General features: G+C 38.7%; 1 protein-coding gene across 2 annotated transcripts in view; it reads right to left on the reverse strand.

The window, feature by feature from the left end:
* The window catches only part of ZNF410 (zinc finger protein 410), a 29,847-nt gene that overhangs the window by 1,012 nt on the left and 8,056 nt on the right, over positions 1 to 20,779 (reverse strand). The window contains exons 2-12 of one of the 2 annotated variants that reach the window (XR_001602869.2): positions 19,223 to 19,406; positions 18,309 to 18,444; positions 15,564 to 15,782; positions 13,940 to 14,131; positions 9,894 to 10,044; positions 9,219 to 9,400; positions 6,091 to 6,180; positions 5,500 to 5,625; positions 4,388 to 4,528; positions 3,894 to 4,097; positions 2,841 to 2,925 (exon numbers count right to left, since the gene is read on the reverse strand). Coding sequence is in view for 1 of the 2 variants with exons in the window: in XM_016208180.2 (XP_016063666.1) it covers positions 2,798 to 2,925; positions 4,388 to 4,528; positions 5,500 to 5,625; positions 6,091 to 6,180; positions 9,219 to 9,400; positions 9,894 to 10,044; positions 13,940 to 14,131; positions 15,564 to 15,782; positions 18,309 to 18,444; positions 19,223 to 19,255 (1,398 nt within the window). In the remaining variant the exon portion in view is untranslated. Of the gene's footprint in view, positions 1 to 2,797; positions 2,926 to 3,893; positions 4,098 to 4,387; positions 4,529 to 5,499; positions 5,626 to 6,090; positions 6,181 to 9,218; positions 9,401 to 9,893; positions 10,045 to 13,939; positions 14,132 to 15,563; positions 15,783 to 18,308; positions 18,445 to 19,222; positions 19,407 to 20,779 lie in introns of those variants that run through there. The other variant, XM_016208180.2, reaches the window with a different exon arrangement.

The following is a 20,779-nucleotide window of genomic DNA, read 5'->3' on the forward strand; positions in this document are numbered from 1 at the left end:
GAAATGCATGTTTTAAGAGGGAGATGATAATGCTAAGAGTGAAGGAAACACAGAGGGTGTGTTTACAAATATACAAGGACCCATGAGGAAAAAGCGATAGTACAGGATTTTTAGCTATATCTAAGGTCAGCACTTTCTACTTTGTGTTGTTAATATTTTTCTATTAAGTGTCTGGGGCCTCCATTATGAAACTAGTTAGTTAGGGCCCTATAGGCCCTTAGTGTTCTCCTGGGGAGAAGGCCGAGTTTTGTTTTTCAGGTGGCCTGTGTCACTGAGTCTGCCTAAGGCTGTGAGTTGGCATCACCTAGACAATGACACTCTGAAGTCAATTTTATGACCTATACGCCTAAGTTCAAGAAAACAAATCCACTATTACTGGCCTTTCTGCGCACACAAATCTGATGATATCATACCCCACTTAAAACTATGCAGTGGCTACCCACTGCCCCAGGATAAAATCATGTCCTGGAAGGCTCTTCAAGAAAGGGACCAGTTTATCTTTCCTGTTCTCATTTTTCCATTCCAAGTCCATCTCTCCATTCCACATCCCATCATACTCAACCCTCTGTAGTTCCAAAGTCGTTCCCTGTTCCCTCTTACCTTCTGCCCTCTTGTTTATCCATCAAGATGACTGCATCATCCCTCAGGTCTCAACTTAAACTCTAAAACTTATTCCCTGACTTCCCCCAAAACTAGCATTTACTACAGCATGTAAAAATTGCCAGTTTATTATTGACCTATCACCCATCCCATTCTAACCTCTGTACAGTACCACTCCAGGGACACCATTTACAAAGTTATGGAGTTATAAAAGATAAAGGTCCCAACTCTTGACTATAAGCTCTTTGGGGCAGAGATTTTATTTTATTTACTGTTGTATAACTAGTACCCAGCAGAGTGCCTCACACGTATTAGGTACTTAATACCTGTTGACTGAATTAAATTGTTATACATCTAGCATTTATTTGGGGCTGCTTGGAGTGCTTCAATTAAAAAAAAAGTATTTAGCAGTATAGTAGAGAAAAGCTCCAAAGTTTCAAATATAAAAAAGAAAAGGTTAAGTGGTGTAGTTAATTGTCAGGATAATTTATAGTAGGTAAAACAGATGATGACTGAACTTTCAGAGCAACCCAATAGTTAATGAGAAAAAGTACGTCTTTTATTGGAGAATTATAGTTAATAAAAGTGAAGGGAGAAAGAGAATTAGGACATCACCATTTTGCAAGCCTACTCAAAAAGATATCTAGGCCATAACTGAAAATGGTTGCAAAAATTTTACTTAACTCACTGCTCAATCTTAAGATCAGTAAGAGAACAAATAATATCCTGTGTCTCCTGATGAGATGTCATAGGAAGCAAGAGTACCACCTATAAAATATTCTTGCCAAGTGGGGGGAAAATGTGAATATCATAAAGCCTCTAAATGTAATTACCAGTTTTTAGGAAATCTATGAATACAAAAATATATTAACAGAAGGAATCAATCGGTCCAAACCAGAACATGGAAAATTCTATAGGCAGAGTAACCCAATTCCTTAAATAGATAATCATACTGAAAAAAGGGTGGGAGGGGGAAGACTGTTGTAGAGAGAATTAAAAATTATTAACCAGTGCAATGTATGGGCCTTGTATGAATCCTAATTCAAACCAACCAACCATAAAAGGACATACTATTCTCTCACTATACGCTTTGAACACTTCCATGATACAGATTTTTAAACAGATGAACAAGGATAAAATAAAGGCAGGCTCCACAGGTGAGACATGTTTCAAAGCAGTAACTAGGGAAGGTAACTTAGGAAAAACCAATGGACGTGTGTGTGAGATGCCACTGAATCGGCTCCAATTCCTAGTGACCCTATGAATGAGTGATGTCCACGATGTCCTGTCCTCAAGAGCCCTGCTCAGCTCCTGTAGACTCGTGCCTATGGCTTCTTTCATGGAGTCAATCCAGCTCATGTTTGGTCTTCCTCTTTTCCCGCTGCCTTTTTATTTTCCCAGCATTATTGTCTTTTCCAAAGAACCCTACCTTCGCATGTGCCCAAAGGAGGACAGCTTCAGTTTTGTCATTTTGCCCGCAGCAATGTTTCAGGCTTGATTTGCTCTAGGACCCACTTATTCGTCTTTCTGGCAGTCCAGGGAATCCATAAGAGCTCTTCTCCAACAACATATTTCAAATGAATCAATTTTTTTCCTATCAGTCTTCTTCACTGTCCAGCTTTTGCATTTGTACATAGTAACTGGGAATGTGACGGTGTGGATGATTTTAGCCTTGGTCTCTAATTACACATCTTTGCTCTTAAAAACCTCTTTAATTTAGATGCTGGTTCTCATTCAATAAGCCAGTGAACACATTTCTATATGCCCCGTTGGTTCAGCCTGCTATCTCCTAGACATATGACCCTATCAAAATGAACAATCATTTTTTAAAATGATGTCACTACCTGTTTTGCTCAAGGACCACTTTGTCCCAGGCTATTTTCTTTATAAAAATGAAAGCAAATTCATCTCATAGTGAGGCAGAAAAAGTAGGAGCAGATATTCATTAAGGCATGTGAATATAGAAAATTAAAGTTGAGAGTCTCACCTGTAACTGACCAAGCTCCCAATTCAGGAGACCCTACTACTCAGGTTCCTTTCAAAGCTGGGCTCATACTGAGCTTAAAGAAAGATATTCTATTCAAATTTTCCAGGAAATTGAAATTGGAGAATTTTTCAAATCCTCTAAACTAGGTTCCCAATCACTCTCCACATTAGTCTCCATGGGAACAAAATAAGGGCAAGAGACAGTTTTTACCTCCTGTGGATTTACGGCAGTTAAGACAGAAACCTCATATGACTGCCTCCCTGACTGCATGGTCACCAAGTGATGTGTCACATCAGGCACTGAAGACAGGGGGCGTGGGGATCCTTCAGCAAGCACCTCTGTGAAACAGCAGAAAAATGTTTCAATGAAAAGTTGAATCCACAGGTATACCTATCTGTATTATCAAGCCTCTTATTAAGAACTTTAAAACTGTTCCCTGAAAAACTAAATCCCATGTTCTTGTATTTCTTCCAAATTAATTCTTATCTGATAATCATTATCAGTGAATTTGGAAAGTATTATAAAAGGGGGATGGGAAGAAAAGGCAAAAAATCTTGATACAGGAGCTGACCATTTTTCAATATACCAATTTAGAGTAATATGGTGTTATCACTGTTAACTGGACTACAACTGTATAGGAAACGGGCAAAAGCTGCTTTGGGAGGCAAGTCAGGAAACCAGAGCCAAGCCTTAAAGCAGTCACCAATGATACAAATAGCACAATATGTGCAGGTCAAGAACTTAAACATAGCTTCAAAGTTCCTGCTCAGTGTCCCCTCCCCGCTTAAGGCTTTCTTTCTTAAGGCTGACAAAGTACCTCCATGCAATTTCTGTGCCTCATGCTTCAGTTAACCACTAGTATCATTCATGAAACAGAGGAGGCTTAAGGTGTGGGGCACACAATAAGGTCTTGTCGGCTCCATAAAGAAGTTACACAAATATGGTCACTTATGCCCCAAACTGACTGACTAGGACATGAGTAACTAAAACACATAACTCACACTTATTAATTGTTCATTAGTGGGATCACCATGAAGATCTTTTGGAAATAGTTTGTACATAAACCACTTAGCCCTCAAATAAATTTCAGTTTCTCTTAGGGGCTTTTTTCAGCTTATACTGCTCTTCCAGACTATACCATATAATTTAACATTTGCTTATATACTATCTTCTGTTCGCTCAATGTTGTTTCCCATATGTAAGTTTTGGCTTCTCAACTAGATTTTGAGGTCCCTGTCTTCTACTTTCTTCTTTCCCATGGTGCCAGGCACAGAGTAGGCACTGAATAAATGCATGCTGACCTCACCTGTTAAGTTTTTCAGAGAAGAGGGCCTGGCCTGTGTAACTTGGGTGAAATTTCTATACCAGAGAGGAGCAACTGTTTCCTAGAGAGCCCTTTCTTTTCTCCTGAAGATATGGCTTTTGAAGGTATGGAGAAATGCTTTATATCTCCTCTGTAAAACCTGGTTATGTTCTGTTTAAATGTTTTAAAAGTTAAGTTCTTCCATAACTGCAATAGGAAAGATAGAAATAGTTGGGCTAGGATGCTAGGGTTATGGATAATTTTCTTCTTAAAATTTTATCTCTTTATTCTATTGTACATTTTCAATTAATTTTTAAGTTTTATTTTTTACAAATTCACTTATCCACTCCAGAGACAAAGAACACAAATGCTACTCAATCATACCACAGTTACTCACAAGAAATGAAATTAAAACCTCCACTTTGGAGATAACCCCTATTCCTCAGTCTCTAGTTACAGCCCATTTTCCCCAAATAAAGGAGAGTTGAAATTCTTACCATCATCAACTCCTAGGATAGAATTGGTATTTGGTAGGTTCAAGGACTCTCCACCAAGGCTGGGCTGGGAATTCACAGACACCAAGTTTTTACTGGGTACTGAAGCCTCTTCGAGCAAACTACTGCCCATCAGTGGCTCAGCTGCACAGAGAACAGGATGTAAGAGACACATACGGCAGTCAAGGCTGTGCCTGGTCCCCATTTTCTTTCACAGGAAGCTGACCTTTTCTTTCAGAACTAGAAATGAACCTGCATCTTGGATACCACCTCCTACTTCACCTACTTTTGGAAGCAAGATAAGCCTACAAAGGAAGGGTTCAGCCTCCTGGATAAACATCCTTGCTTGTGATCAGCACCTGGACAATTAGCATATGAAATGGAATAGATGTCCTTAGGAAGGAGTATTTGGAGTGAAAGAATTGGTTAAGGAGCCCACAGATGTGGCTCAGTGGCTGAGCATCTACCCATGAACCAGGAAGTCACTGTTTGAGTTCCAGTCAGGGCACATGCCCAGCAGGGTTGCAGGCTTGATCCCCAGTAAGGAGCATGCAGAAGGCCGCCCATCAATGACTCTCATCATTGATGTTTCTATCTCTCTCTACCTCTCCCTTCTTATCTCTGAAATAAATAAAAACATTTAAAAAAGAAAAAGAATTGGTTAAAAAAAGAATTGGTTAAGAGATGGAAAAGGAATAATAATAATAAAAAGCATTATTAAACTTAAGGTAAAAAGGGAGTCATGACTGATAAGTAAAAATGCTTCAACTCTTGTCACACATTCTTTAGCACAGTGATATTCAAATGCTGGTTCATGGATCAGCACTAGCTACCATCAAACTTACTAAGGGAACTTTTAAAACTACAGATTCTGGGATCTTCTAAATAATCTCATTTATCAGGTCATTTCGTTTTGTTTGGAGGGAAGAGTAGACAATATTTATGTTTTAAAAGCTTGCAGAGGATTTTTACTGTACAGCTAAGTTTGGAAACCACTAGCCCATTAAATGAGACCAGGTCTCTACCCAAAACAGAATCAGGAAATTTCCAGATAACCAGGCCAGCCAGTTATTTGGTTGGAAGAAACAGCCTTCCACCATATCCTCTCTCCTCACCAGTTTGCTCCTGCTCTTGACTCCCAGATGTTCCCATCTGCAAGTGATGCTTTCTCATGTGCACATTTCTGCTCCCACTTTGAGAGAAGGTCTTCCCACAGACTTGACACTGATGAGGCTTCTCTCCTGAAATAGGGACCAGGTTAAGGCAGAGGAGCCAAAAAGACAAGGTACATTTCTAACAAGAAAATGGACTCAAGACCTAGATGGAGAAGCCCAGAGAATGTGAAATTAAACATATGACGCCATCCCTTCTCCCACTCACCACCTTCTCCAGCCCCTCACCTTTCAGCACACAGAAGAAGGCTGTAAAAGTATACCAGGAAGGCTTAGCGTGCTCACTGTTCCCAGCCCACAGTCCTTTCTGGACCCACTGTACTGCTGCCTTCACAAAACATCATCTTTGGTATAATATCATTGCAGCCATGCAAAATATTTACTTCCCTTTTCAGATGCAGCTTCCATGGACTCTAGGATATGTACCGTCCTCAAGGATTCCAACCCTGGGTTAATAATATCCTCTTTTCCAATTTCCTGCCACCGCTCTCATAGTCTTCAACATTCACACTGGTGGTTGAATGATCTGAGTACCTGAGTGAACCACCAAATGTTTTCGGAGGCTAGAATACTCAGCAAAGGAACGGCCACATCCTTGGGCTTCACAAAGGAAAGGCTTCTCTCCTAGAAACAGAAAATGAGATAGAAACTCAGTCTTCTGATGAACTATCTATCACTTTCCTTTCCCATCAACCGTTCTCTATTTCCAGTAACTTACTCTGATTTCTTAAATTCACGCTATATAATTTCAACTGGGTTATCTAGCAAAGTCACCTCTCGATGATCTATTAGTATACAGCCCACCAAAAGACAGTCCTGCCCTTTTCTCTAAGAGTGGCTGCCTCTGAGCATCAAGAGTTCTCCCTCCTGGCTCAAGAGCTGACCCCCAACTGCACTGACCTACCTTCTTTAGTGACCTCATCCCCTCTAAGGATGTCAAGATTAACACTGCATAATATGTGCTGCCAGCATTCTACCTTATATACCACTTCTCTTTAAGAATCAGTTTCTAGATCCATTTAAAAATACAGGTTTTTAAAGGTTATAAAGCAGGTATTATATATTCTTATTTTATAAAGCAAACATATAAAAACATGTTTAGTCAGAGGTACAGAAAAATCTGTAACAATATGTTAAAAGTAGATATCCTATTAGTGGTATTATGGATGATTTATTTTCTTTTTGCTTTTCTGTAATTTTTTCCACAATATTACTTGGTTATTTTAAAAATCAAACATGCATGGTAAAAACTGAGTGAGGCCTGTAGACTGACAGTACTGTTAACATCCTGGTTCCAATACTGTAGCATGACCACATAAGATGTAACTCTCTGGGGAAGCTGGGGAAGCGCACACAGAACTCCTTGTACTATTTTTGCAACTTCCTGTAAGTCTATAATTGTTTTAAAACAGAAAATGAAAAAATCAGATGCAGTCTTTATCCTCTAAGGGTCACAGACTAGTGTGAGAGAGAGAAATGTACTTAGAACTTTTTTATAAATTCTTATACAAAAAGGGGCTATAAGCATTTAGAAAGGGGAAGAACTCTGTGATATTTTAAAGAAGCTGAATTTAAGCTGGTCTTAAAAGATGACAAGGATGGGAGGAAATTTCAAGCACAAGGAACAGTATAAGCAGAGCCTTGAAACTAAAGAGTGCCCAGGGCAAGTTCAGAAAACAGCAAGTGTGAAATAATAAGAAATATATAAATTGGTCTCTGCCTCTAGTTCTTCACACAAAGCTCCTAGAATCCTTTATAAATAAGGGTGCTAGGAGAATTTTTTATTCTAACATTTAGCCTTTAATCCCAGTTGCTGTTAAGCAGCTCCTAAAACCCTTATAAATTTCTTAAGTGATAAGAGCACTAGGAGCATCTTTTGTTCCAATATTTTGGTTTTGATCTTGGTTTCTAACATAGAGTTCCTAAATCCCTTGGAATTTCCTGGGTAATGTCACTTGGTAATGGCTCTTTGTGGGCTCCTGGATGAAGCTGGTCACCAGAAAAACCACGATTAGAAGCTTGGGATTTTCAGCCTATGTGACGAAGCCTCCATAAAATCTGAAAAGTACACCATTCAAAGAGCTTCTGGGCTGGTGAGCACATCTACATTCCAAAAGGGTGACATACCCCAGCTCCACAGGAACAGAACCTCCTGTGCTTGGGACCCTTCTAGACCTTGACCTATTGTTTTCTCTGTCTGGCTATTCATCTATATCCTTTAGAAAATCCTTTACATATAATAAACTGATAAACATGTTTCCCTGAGTTTTGTGAGCTATTCTCACAAATAACCAAATCCCCAACCGGGAACTGAACGCCCAAGTTGGGCATATGCCCTGAACCAGGAATCGAACTTTTCAGTGTATGGGACGACACACCAGCCAGGGCTATTATATAAATTACTGAGACCCAGATCTATGAGGCATCCTGGGAGAAGTGATTAAGGTATGAGACTGCAATGAGAGAGCACAATGTGTGAAATGGAAGCAGCTTGAAATTCTGAAATTGGAGAACAATTAGGTTAAAGAGAGAATCAGGTTATCCTCTGAAAAAGCATTTTTTAAAAGTTATCTTTACTGCTGAAAGTATTACAGCTGTCCCCTTTTAAGATGTTCAGTTTTACAAAATGCTACAAAGAAGGCGAGCAGCACACAGATGAAAAGGTCCCTGCACTTGACAATAAGGCATGGCGAGCTCTACCTCTAATCTATTCAGCTAGATGTTTTTCTTATATTTTTATTCAAACTGCTTTCTTGGAGTAAGTATAGTTTACTCTTTCAAGGCAGAGCTGAGAACAAAGCTATTCTGCCCTAAAATACAGCCAGTGGTAATGTCAATCTAGAGGAATCATGCCTGGAACAAATATGGCTTCGGCTGGGATTTTGCTTTTAAATGCCCTTCAATTGTACCTGTGGTCATTTTAGCGATGCGAGAATGAACAAGGAAGAGACAAAGGAAGTTATAAGAAAGTAGAGAAGGTACACATCCTAAGGCAGTGGTGAGTTCAGTGATTAAGCTCTGGCAACAGACTTAGCACATGCTGGGCCAAGTGGTTTGGAATATCACCCTATCCTTCAGTTATCCCCTCATGTCTCCTTAGACTAAGAGTCAGGGTACCTTTATTTTGCTGCTTTGATATTAACATGCTATTTGACCCAGAACAAGTTACTTTTCTACTCTGTTTCTCATGCTGAGTCTCCAACAAGAAAGCAAACTCCTCAAAGTTAGGGATTATACCTTAATTTTTGTATTTCCAGCCATCTTACCCCATTCAGTGCCTAGAACATGCTCTGTAAGGTTTCTGTGACTCAATATTACTGCCCCAAATTACAGCTGTGTAATGTTCAAAGATATTTGGAAAGACTTATTCTGTCCATATCTCATCATATCATCACTGTCAGAGGTTTTATATCCCTTCCAGTACTTTAGGTTCCTAGAGGCAGAAATTAACACTGTTCCTCACACACAAGTGAAAACTCAATAAATGTTACTGAATGAATTGAAGAGTGCCATGAGGAAGCTGAAAAAAAGAAATTCCATCTTCAGAGTTCTAGCAATCACCCTAGACTTTTGCTATTTCCACCTCAGAGCCTTTCCTAAGGTTATGCAAGTAAGCACTGAGCCAAGCAGATTGCCCATGGGACTGTTGGGGTTACACAGACCTGTGTGGATCCGCAGGTGGTTCTTCAGATTCCCAGCTGTGGTGAACTGCTTACCACAGCTAGACTCAGGGCACATAAAGGGCTTCTCTCCGTTGTGGGTCCTCATGTGCACCTTCAGCCTCTGTAGCACATAGAAACTTTTCCCACAACCTTCTGCGGGGCAAATGAAGGAGCGGTCATTTCTGAAAACAAACAAACAAACAAACAAACAAAAATGCATGAACAATACTTGAAAATGCTTATTGTGAGAGAGGACAAATCAAAGCTCCTATTGACTCTCAAGGCAGATAGTAAACCCCAAACCTGGATATACTGAAGTTGCCTGAAGTTTGTTAAAACTACGGATGCCCAGGCCCTTCTTCTCAAAATATGGATCTCATTAGATTTAGGGTGGGGCCCAAGCTTAAGCATTTTAAGTTCTCCAGGAAATTATGTTTACAATGAGATTTGAAAATTCTTGCTGCAGTTCATCTAAGTGCCAAATGTCTTATTAAATATCTGTCAAGAAAGAGGTAAATAAGACAATGCAGGTCTTTCTGTTAAAGCACAAAAGACATCTTAACCACAAGGGAGTGGCAGCCCCTGCTTTCCTTTCATTTGTCAAATGGGCTTGCAAGTTCCTTTGGAAGCATCAGTGTCCTTTGGCTCCAAGTATGGAATCTCAGATTTGCTCACCGATGAGTTTTGAGGTGGTACTTAAAGTGAGCTGGCCACACAAACGTCCGGTCACAGCCTTCAACTGTACACTTGAGCTTCTTTTCCACTTGAGGAAGGGGCCCAGAATCTTTGGGTTGCCCATCTCCAGAAACAAGGTGGACGTTTTCTCCTATATAAGAGACATATTTGTAATCCAGGAAAGAACCCTGCTCAGATATTTTGGTTCTAATAATAAAGCTCCTGTATTTTATTCCTAGTGTGATCAATTATCAAATACATATCTTCATCTTCTCAAACTCTCTTTGTATCTGTTTAACAAAGTTACAGTGCTCCCCATCCCCATCCCCTTACTCCAGAGAGCTACCAAGGCCATCATTCTTTATACGTTTCACAAGAGTAGCCTCTTTGGCAAATATAAGAAACATCCAAAATGGTTTCATATCAAAAAGCAGAGTTAAACCTATTGGGCATTACACAGATTGGTGGGGAAGCAGGTATATCGACACCCAGAGTAGAGTGCTACAGAAGATGACTTAAAGTTCTAGGTTAAAAAAAATGTATTTTAAGGAGGAACAGCCATTCTGGCTTAGTTCTGGACTTACAGTAGTTAATTTCTTTTGTAGATGGCCATTCTTAGGTTTCTGTCTTCTGAAGTCAATTTGGTTGTTCCTATCATTCTAGAGAGTAAGAACAAACCTTCCAATTTCCTGTACCACTCCTCTTCAGTTAAAAAATATTTAAGAATGCAAAAACTCAGCAGATTAAAAAATTTCTAACCACACTGTAAAAACTGAATGATAATATCTCCTGGAGTTTGTTGTTCAAAAGAATAAAAGGAGGGGGGAGAGAGAAGCACACAGTCAGTGCAAGTACCTCCCTTAAATTTAAATAAATCAGTTAATTAAAAACTATATAAATTCCAAAGTAGCAGGGGGTGCACCTTTTTCTTCATTTTCTTTCAGGCACAATTGACATCAACAGAGAAAAACATTCACTTAATTCTCTCATAGGCATACAGACTTTATCTTTCCACTTACAACTACCTTAGGAATAAGATTTAGATTTCAAAATTTCCCTCAAAAGCCAAGAGTTGGATATATATGTTGTACCTATCAAACTCCCTGGAACCTAACAGTGGATCAAAGGCAGTGTCTGTCCCATCTATTAATCTTAATCTCTTCCTGCCCTACATTCTCCTTGCTGTACTTCATCAAATGCTAGTCATAAAACTCTAAGGTCAAAGTAAAATCTAAGATGCCTTCTGCTAGTTAATATTAACTTTTTCTTTTGAAATATTGTCGCACAGGTTTTTTGTTTGTTTGTTTAACTGAAAAAGTAATAACTATACATAGGTAAAATTTAGCCCTGGTCGTGTTTCTAAGTGGTTAGAGGGTTGGCCTGTGCACCAAAGGATCTTGGGTTGGATTCGCAGTCAAGGGCACATGCCTGGGTTGTAGGTTCAATCCTGGCCCCAGCTGGGGCACGTGCGGGAGGAAGTAAATGGATGTGTCTGTCTACATCGATGTCTGTCTCCCTCTCTCTCTTTCCCCTCCTTCCTCACTCTCACTCTCTAAAAATCAAGAGAAAAAATATTCTCAGGTGAGGGTTAAAAAATATAATAATTTAAATAGCACATACCATTAAGGAAATTTCCCAACTTCAAAGCTCCAGCTAACTACTTTCTAATGAAAGGTCTGTAGAAACTCCTCGCTAATCCAGAGATTTAAACCTGTGATAGTTGGGGCTCTGTGCATTTAATTTTGTAAATACAATGAGAATATAAGGCAGAAGAAAATCCCTCAGAAAAGAGTGAGTTGCCTTGTATTTGAGTACTTATAAAATCGCTCACTTAACAAAGTGTTCCCTCAATTACTTCGTTTTTGAGGAAAAAAGTACCGTTTGCAGAAGGGAGATTAGCTTAAAATGACTTCAACCAATGATAGTTTTGGATACTTAGAGGTGGCCTGATGACTGGTTCAAACATTTAAAAAAAGAGGGAGACAAAGAAATTCAACACCTCATATTGCAGAAGCTGGCTAACAACTGTAAACACTTTAAAGATCCTACAGTTATGTGAGCTGGTCTTTGCATTTGGGATACAATTTCCAGTGAAGATATCATATACAGCAAGGATCAGTAAACTTTTTCTGTAAAGGGCCAGATAGTAAATATTTTTAACTATGAGGGCTATATAGTCTCTGTCACAAATACTGAACTTTGCCATGGTAGTTGCCATAGGCAATCTGTAGAACTAATTGGCATGCCAGTGTTCTAATAAAACTTCATTTACAAAAACAGATGGGTATTTGGCTCAGGGAACTTTGCCTACCCCTAATATAAGCATCAAATGCAAAATTAAAATACTTAAAAAAAAATACTTTTATATCTCAGTCAACTTAGATGGGTGAGAAGATGTGCTTTGATAAACCATGCTACAACACTCACAAAGTGGCTTCAGCAATGACAAAGGTATTTGTTTAAATTTATTAAAATACTGAATAAAATCACTTCATTACATGTAAGTGGGTAAAAAGCAACATTAAATTAATGTATTTCATATAATTTAAAATGTGTGTGTGTAACCAAAATAAAACCTTCAAAAAGCAAATTACAATGTTTAATTTTATCTACATGCCTAAAGGCTTATATATCACAGTTAGACCCCAAAAAAGGCATTTAGGGAAACATTTCATTGAGAAAATGGAAAATTATATATTTGGACTCACCTTATACTCAAGCATATCAGGTAGTTGTTAGGTAGCAAAGTAACATATTTTGACAGTAATAAAAACATCCATACAATGCTCTGCTGATTATAAAGCATTTCCCAGGGAGAATATTATTTCATCTCTGTAACAACCCAATCAGGTAAGTAACCTGACCTCTATATTCTGAACATGAGAAAATTGAAGCTAAGGGAGGCTATATTCCCTAGGCATGGAACTAGTAAATGATGGCACCAGGTATGGATCTCAGGCCCCCAGAGTCTAAATCCCAAGTTCTCTCCCTATACTACTTCTCATTGGCAAATACAGCACTACTTCCTCAATGCAATGTAGAGATGCTGAAGGTTTCAGGATCCAGAGATTAGCAAAAGCCATCTCAGGAAGAATATGAAGTTCAGAGCTTCCCCTACATGGTAAAATAAGTCATTTTAAGCAGAACTTATTTTGAAAACTAACAGTAGTTTGGAGTTCTCTGTGCAAGAAAGATTTAGGTTAATGTTTCTAAAACAGGAATAGTCCGAAATTTTCTCAGGGATCTCTGAGCTCTGTATGAAAGTTTTAAATTTTCATTTGCATGGTAATCAAAAAATAACCATAAGCATATTCTACATTATCTGCATGAGTTCCAAACAACTATGTACTAATGTAAGATTTCAGTACTTAAGCTTGGCTATGATATGAATGTTGTACCTTACCTTAATAATTAGTTGTATTACCTTAATTGTCACAGGTTAATGACAAAATACAGAGACAAATCTAAAACAAAATGTATTGTGGCAGGCACTCCCCCTCCCAGGAACACAGCCATGTCTTTCCTCTTCCCCTCTTCTTTCCCTCAGGTGTGTTACCTTTACCTCTCTCTATCCTAAACTCCAAGGGCCCTTCTTTTGCCTCTGTAACTTTATAAACAAACTTTCTCTTATTAAAAAAAAAGTATTATGGCATGCTACATAAGCAAAGGTTTTGCAGCAGTTTAGGAGTGGTTGAATAGAGTATGGCCCTCAAGCTTTAACATCCATCAGAACCACCAAAAGGGCTTCCTAAAAGATTGCAGGTTTCTGATTCAGTAGGATAGGGCCTGATTGTCTGCATTTCTAAGTTCCTAGTTGATGCTGATGATGCAAGGACCACAGTTTGAAAATTACTGTATAGAGAAAAGTGGCAGAGGAATTACTACAGACATGCTGAACTTGAAGGAAACAATCCTACAGCCCTCACAGCTAATTGCTAAATTGTCATGAGCAGCGATTTAGTTTCCACAAAACATAACTCAAAATATGACCATTGCATTACCAAAATCTCTGCAGAGAATACTGGAAAACACCATAGGGGCCTCACCATTGCTGCTGGTTTTTGCATTCTTTGCCAGTTGTGCACGAGTAGCAGCGATCAAACTGTCATGGGCCAACTCCTGAACCCGGAGGAACCAGGGAATGCTACTGTCCGTGCTCTCACCGGAAAGGAAATCATTCCCTGAATCCTCTGCCTCATCTTGTACAAATACTAAGTGCTCAGCTGAAGAGCTCAGACCTGGAAGAAGTAACAGGATATATGCAAGTTAGCCATCAAATAAACCTTTTATTGGCCCTGGCTAAGAAGACCTGTGTGTCCTGAATCAGCTGTTCCAGATCTTCACCTCTCACTTCAAGCTTCAATTCTCACACAATATTAGGTTATGACCTTTCCACACCCAGCCTAGAGGCTTGTCTTTCTTTTACCTCCTTCTGGTACCTCCTGGCAACCAAGCTAACCCTCACGTCTGTTATCCCCATCCTACCCTTCAATTATCCCCTCATGTCTCCTTCATCTATCTCCTCTCTACTGGCCCTGGCCAGCTTATAGCCTCCCTTACAGCCAAGCTCAAGTCTCTCCCATCCTTATTTTTTTTAAAAATAGCAAGTCCCAAGTACTTCTCTAGCTGTCACTTTCACCTGTTCCTTCAAAGTCAACTTTCTTGAACTAGTGTAACTTCTAACTTGCATATCCGCTTTCTTACCTGCCATCTAATCCCCATCTCTTTAACCCTGGCCTCCACCTCTACTACTGCAAAAACAATTTCTCTCGCTAAGGTCACCAGACATACACTTCCCAGTCCTGCCCATTCTGAAGAATTTGGCATGATTTAGTACCTTTTCTTCTTTAAAACATTTTCCTGCCTTGGCTTCCCCCACACCACTCCACCACTCACATTGTTTTCCTATTAAACTTATTAGGGTGACATTGGTTAATAAAATTATATAGATTTCAAGTGTACAGTTCTGTAATACATCACATGTATATTGCATTGTATGCTCACCAACCAAAGTCAGATCTCCTTCCATCACCATATAGTTGACCCCCTTTACCCTATACTACCTCTTCCTCAGCCCCCTTTCCCTCTGGTAACCACCGTTATCATTGTTTTCTTTATCCCTCTCTAGCAACTACTTCCTATTCTTCTGTTACCCTCCTAAATGTTTGGATTTTTTCCCCTCCAGGGTCCCAGATTTGCCTACTTTTCTGTTTATGTTCTAGACTACTCCTGAATCAAAGAATCCTGCTCATTGTTTCATACATTTCCTGAATGCTGATAAGCACCAAAACTACTTAAATTTCATGTCAGACCTCTTTAGAACTCTGGATTTCTGTTTCCAGCTCTAAAGAACACCTCCTCCTGAATGTCCCTCTCATATCTCAACATCAACAGGCACAAATGGGAACTAATCATCCTCCCTCCAGCCCTGTTCTTTCTGTGCTCACTATCTTGGTGGCCAGCACCACCTAATTTCCCAAGCAAGAAACTTCTGAGTCATCCTAGAGTCCACCCTCTCTCTATCCACACTGAATTGATCATTAGACTATATAAATTCTCCAAAATAATGAAATAATAAAGCTTCGTTCCAGTTTAAGTATGACTGAGTTAAATATGCCCCACCCCAATTTTTTTGAAGCATGAGCAGAGTTCAGAAAAGGATAAAAATACCTGCTCTTGTTAGGTTAAGAAGAATAAAAGAAGTGCTATCACTGGGCTGTAGATCTTGCAACAAGCTAGGAGACTCTGGAGTGGCCAAAAACTCCGGGGACTTCTGTACAGTCTGAGCCCTTGTCTCTTCTCCGTCTGGGCCCACATTCACCTGAAGGCTTCTCAACACAGCTGAAGGAGGGACCTCCTTGGAGGAGTTAGTATGATTTGGTGTGTCATCTAGTAAAGAGAAAATACCACAGCTCTATGAAGCACCTGTCTCCAAAGAGCTCACCATTTTGATACAGAGCACCTAATACCCTTGGAATATCCTTAGTATCTAACACCCTTTTAGGAACAGACAGTATTTTCATTGTACAAATACAAAATTTGCCTCAGAAAAGAACAGAGAGATGGCTTTAAGTTCTAAAGGGAGTCAGCCAAAAAGTGAGGGACATACTCCTCTGACACTTGGCAGTAACTAATAACCAATCATCCACATTTGGGCTTACAGACCCTTTGTCCTTTTGAGGCTAGAAATGGGGTACTTTTTGCCCTCGCCGGTTTGGCTCAGTGGTTAGAGCGTCAGCCCACAGACTGAAGGGTCCCGGGTTTGATTCCGGTCAAGGGAACATACCTAAGTTGCAGGCTCGATCCCCAGCCCTGGTTGGAGAGAATGCAGGGGGCAACCGATCAATGTGTCTCTCTCACATCAATGTTTCTCTCTCTCTCCCCTGTCTACTCTCTGAAAAGCAATGGAAAAAAATATATTCTCAGGTGAGGATTAAAAAAAAAAGAGTTCATAGAGAGACAGTCTGTCATAGAACAACATTGGAAAATAACTGAATATTCATCAACAGTGGTACACATACATATAACAGAATGCTATAGAGCAATGAAACCAAACAAACCATAGCTACACACACAAGGATGAGTTTCACAGAGTAAAAGAAGAAAAGTAAAACAACGTACTTTCATATAATTCTATTAATTTAAAGTCCAAAAATAGCTAAAATTAAACTGCATTACTTAGACTTGGGTGGTTACTGGAAACTTGGAAACAAATAACTGTCTCAAAAGTTAAGGACAGTGGTGACCTATGGAACAACAGAGGTTGTCTTTATCAGGGAGGGCTCCCATGGAGGGCTTCGGAGCTGGCAATGTTCTACTTCTTGATTAAGTGATGGGTATCGCCTTTACAATAATTCTTCAAAATGTATGTCCTTATGGTTTTGTACTTTTCTGTATCTATCGTATGTCTCAAGTAAAAAGAAAACATACAGGCCATGCATGGAATGATACACACATACTTAAGAGGGAGGGGAATGAGATTAGGGAGGTTTGTGCATATAAATTTGCTACTGTAATAGTGTATTTCATGAGCTGAGAGGTGAGTACATACATGAGTTTTCATTTATTATTTATAATTGGTTCTTGAAAATATTTTAAATCAAAATTAAAACTTAAAAGAAGATAATGTGGAAAAGAAGACAGATGCTTTTGCTTCTGTTTGCATTTCCTTTATTACTGTTAAATATTTATTCAATAAGTTAAAATTGGGAGAAAAAAGTTGAGGGAAAAGCCTAATAAAGATCAAATTTTATTGCACATGGAAATGTTCACATATTGCAAATCCATAAGTATCTGGAAAGACTCCATATACTAGTAGAGAAATGGGAACTTGAGAGGTAGAAAGTGTAGAAAACTAGAAGCTAGTTAAAAAAACCTTAAGTCAACATTGGTTGGTTCATTATATCTGCCCTTTTTGAATCTTTAAACATTGAAAAAGATTTTAAAGTCACTTAAAAAACCAAAGAAAAAGCACCACTAGAAGACAGTAACCAGAAGACTTTAAAACAAATAATTTGTCACCAACAGATTAATATTGATCCTCCCCAAGTTAACATTAATGTTCCAAATTTTAAAGCAAGGACCAGAAAACAAAGAATTCATTCCATCTAAAAATAATGTTCTCCTCAGTAATAGTCAAGTGATTGGACTGCCCTCTTTCTATCCATCCAATGCTAATCTCACTACCTGTGTTTAGCATTCTACTTCATTCTACCTTTCCTGAAGCCTCCTCACCAATTTTCTACATTTTCCGTTTTCTCTAACTGGCTCTTTTCTTTTAGCATAAACCACCCTTAAATATTTCAATTCTGAGAAAAGAATTCTTCCATCTATCTTCCATCCTTCTCTTTTTCCTTTCCATAGCAGAGAGTCTTTACAAAGTATGGATACTTCTTCAACCATACTTATCTTACACTAGTATCTCAACCCACTGCAGCCTGGCTTTCTACCCCCTTTCCATGGGACAGGTCCTGCTAAGGTCAACAATGGCCCTGTTGATGCCATCTCACTGGGTCTCTTAGGAACATTTGACACATTGATTATTCCCTTGGGTTCCATGCCTATACTCCGTCAGTATTCCTCATACGACTTTAGCCTTTCCTTCTTCCCTCCTTCACAGGCTCTTCTGCCTTACCCTGTACCTTGAATAGGGAGTTCCAAGGCATTCTACCTTAGCCATGTTTTCTTCTCACTCTCACGTTCTATAGGTGATCATATCCATTCCTATGGCGTAAACTATCAATGCACTTATAACTTCCATGGTTCCTTTTTCTCCAAGATTCCTAATTTTTACAGTTTCCACCAGTCTGTTATAAAATCAGTTAGCCCATTCCACCCCCATTCCACCAGTACCATAGAGTAGGCTATACTCTTAGGACTATTATTTATCTTATCTGTGGTGTTCTTAATTTTTACCTGGTAACATTAGCCGACTGCATTCTGAGGCCTCAGTCACTGGAAGGAGGGACAAGCAAGTAATGTCTTTAGCTTCCGATTCTACTAGACCCTGTCCCAATGGGATGGATGTATTCTGAACAAACTGTACCAGGAGCTATGGGGTGGGGGAGGGGAAACAACATAGAGAAATACAGGTTGTTAGGAATGGATATAAACCTCTGAATTTCCCAAAAGGTGATGATGTAATTAAGTATTGATTTGCTCACTAGTCTCAGCCATATTCACTGAAAAACTAGATTAACAACAAATAAAATTTAAAGTTATTTTTATTGCCCTAGCCAGTTTTGCTCAGTGGTTAGAGCATTGGCCCACAGACTGAAGGGTCCCGGGTTTGATTCTGGCCAAGGGCATGTACCTCAGTTGCAGGCTCAATCCCCGGCCCTGGTTGGGGCTCATATGGGAGGCAGCCAGTAGATGTGTCTCTCTCACATCGATATTTCTTTCTCTTTCTCTCTCTCTCTCCCTTCCACTCTCTCTGAAAAGCAATGGAAAAAGTATCCTTGGGTTAGGATTTATAAATAAATGTTTGTGGTAGTAAATATTTATATATGTATACACACATTATACATATATGCTATATATATGAAATAACATTGTCATAATTATCTAAATGTATGATTTTGCACTTATTTAAATAACAAATATTAAAAGTCATAAGAGGTAAAAACAGAATTCTTAAATCTTTGAGAAAGTACTTAGTAACAGAAAAATAATAAACCAGTAGTTACAACCAAGAAAATATGGCCCACAAAGACTAAAATTTTACTATCTGGCCCATTACAGAAAAAGTTTGCTGACTCCTGAACTAAATAAGGACAAACTCTGGAACACAGCCCACTAGAAAGAAAAGGAAACAAGTTGACTGGGCTCACCTCTGGTTTGGATTCTAACTCATCTGATAACATTGATTCAGCTTCCAAATCCTGTAGCTGTTCAGGGGACAGGTTAAAATTTTAATTCAGAGTCAATGACACCTTCCTGTTTATGCTCATATTCCTCTAGGAAATGCTATGTTTTTCCTCTAAGATGCTGTACTGGGTGGGTAATCAATTTAGCCTAAAATGGGAAAAAGAGAGAGAGAATTAAGAGCAGAGGAAAAATGTAGCTAAATGAACAAAGACTTCATCATACAGGAATGGGCAAAAATAGGCTTATAGTTGTAACATTCTTTTGAGTTAAAAGTTATTGTAATAAATATAACCTGCATGTCTTTTTCCATACAAACAGCTGTAAACCTACTTTTGCCGCCCCGGTATTATCCACAACAAGCAAGCAAATAAATAATTCCGCCTAAAACATCTGTTTTAAAATAGATTAAGCCCAACAGGTATCAAAACCCGTAAAAAGTTATATTTTGATATAGAATTTCTACTTCTACTAATCTATTCTAAGAAAAAGTCTTACATATGGGAAAAGCTATATGTCCAAAGAATTTCATCTTATCATCTACGATAATAAACAATTGCAAGCAACATATAAATACACATTTATACCCAACAATCGGAGAGTGTTGATTAAATTACACCCAACAATTAGAAAATGTTGGTTAAGTTACAAAATTACAAAAACAAACTACAAAATTACACACTTGCCAATATTAAAACTAGTTAAGATAAGCATAAGAAAAAGTAAAAGGAAATTCGAACAGCTGTGATAGTAGTTACATCGGGTGGTAGGATGGTGTGACTTTTTTCTTTTCTCAAATGCCCAGTTTTTCTAAAAATAGTTATACAGTCAGTCAAAATTTGAATAGTGGTTCCCAAAAATAGTACTCTGGGGACCCTGATGCAGCTATAAATTCTTACTTTCTTATAGCTTTTTTTCTTTTCTTTCAGGATTTTGGCAGAGAGAGTTCACTTTATATTGTATAATTTTTGCTAAAACTGGGAGCACTACTATATACAAAGTGGTCATACAGTGTAAAATGTATACTCAGGATGGGAGTTTTCAATTAATACCAAGGCAAAGTGAAAAGATATGCTCTACAAAAAGAGCATTTAGAAGTACCTAAATAAATGTTATTGCCATGAACGTTCCTTCCTCTCCCCCCTGTTAGCTGCCAGAAATCTGTATTTTTCATCATTAAAAACCACTTATAAGATGTAAATAAAATTTTAAGTTTCCCACATAAAGCAGTATAAATCTCCAACTTTTCCTTCCACACACATTTTTCTTATTCAAGCACTATAATAAAATAACTCAATGTGGCTTATCCATCCCTCTTTTTACACTGAAAGGAACCAAGGCTCAGTACATCACTTGCCCAAGTTATTAAGCTGCAGAGCCAAACTCCTAACCTCAGAGCAGGTTGGCATGAATAGTTGGCATGAATACTGAGTGATTACATCTCTCTAAATTTGATCTTGAATCACCAGGGTTTAAGAATTCCTTTTCCTCAATTCCAGCTCATCTCAAGACACCAAGAAATT

Source organism: Miniopterus natalensis, chromosome 1 (genome assembly GCF_054644295.1).
Source record: "Miniopterus natalensis isolate mMinNat1 chromosome 1, mMinNat1.hap1, whole genome shotgun sequence".
Lineage (NCBI taxonomy): Eukaryota > Metazoa > Chordata > Mammalia > Chiroptera > Miniopteridae > Miniopterus > Miniopterus natalensis.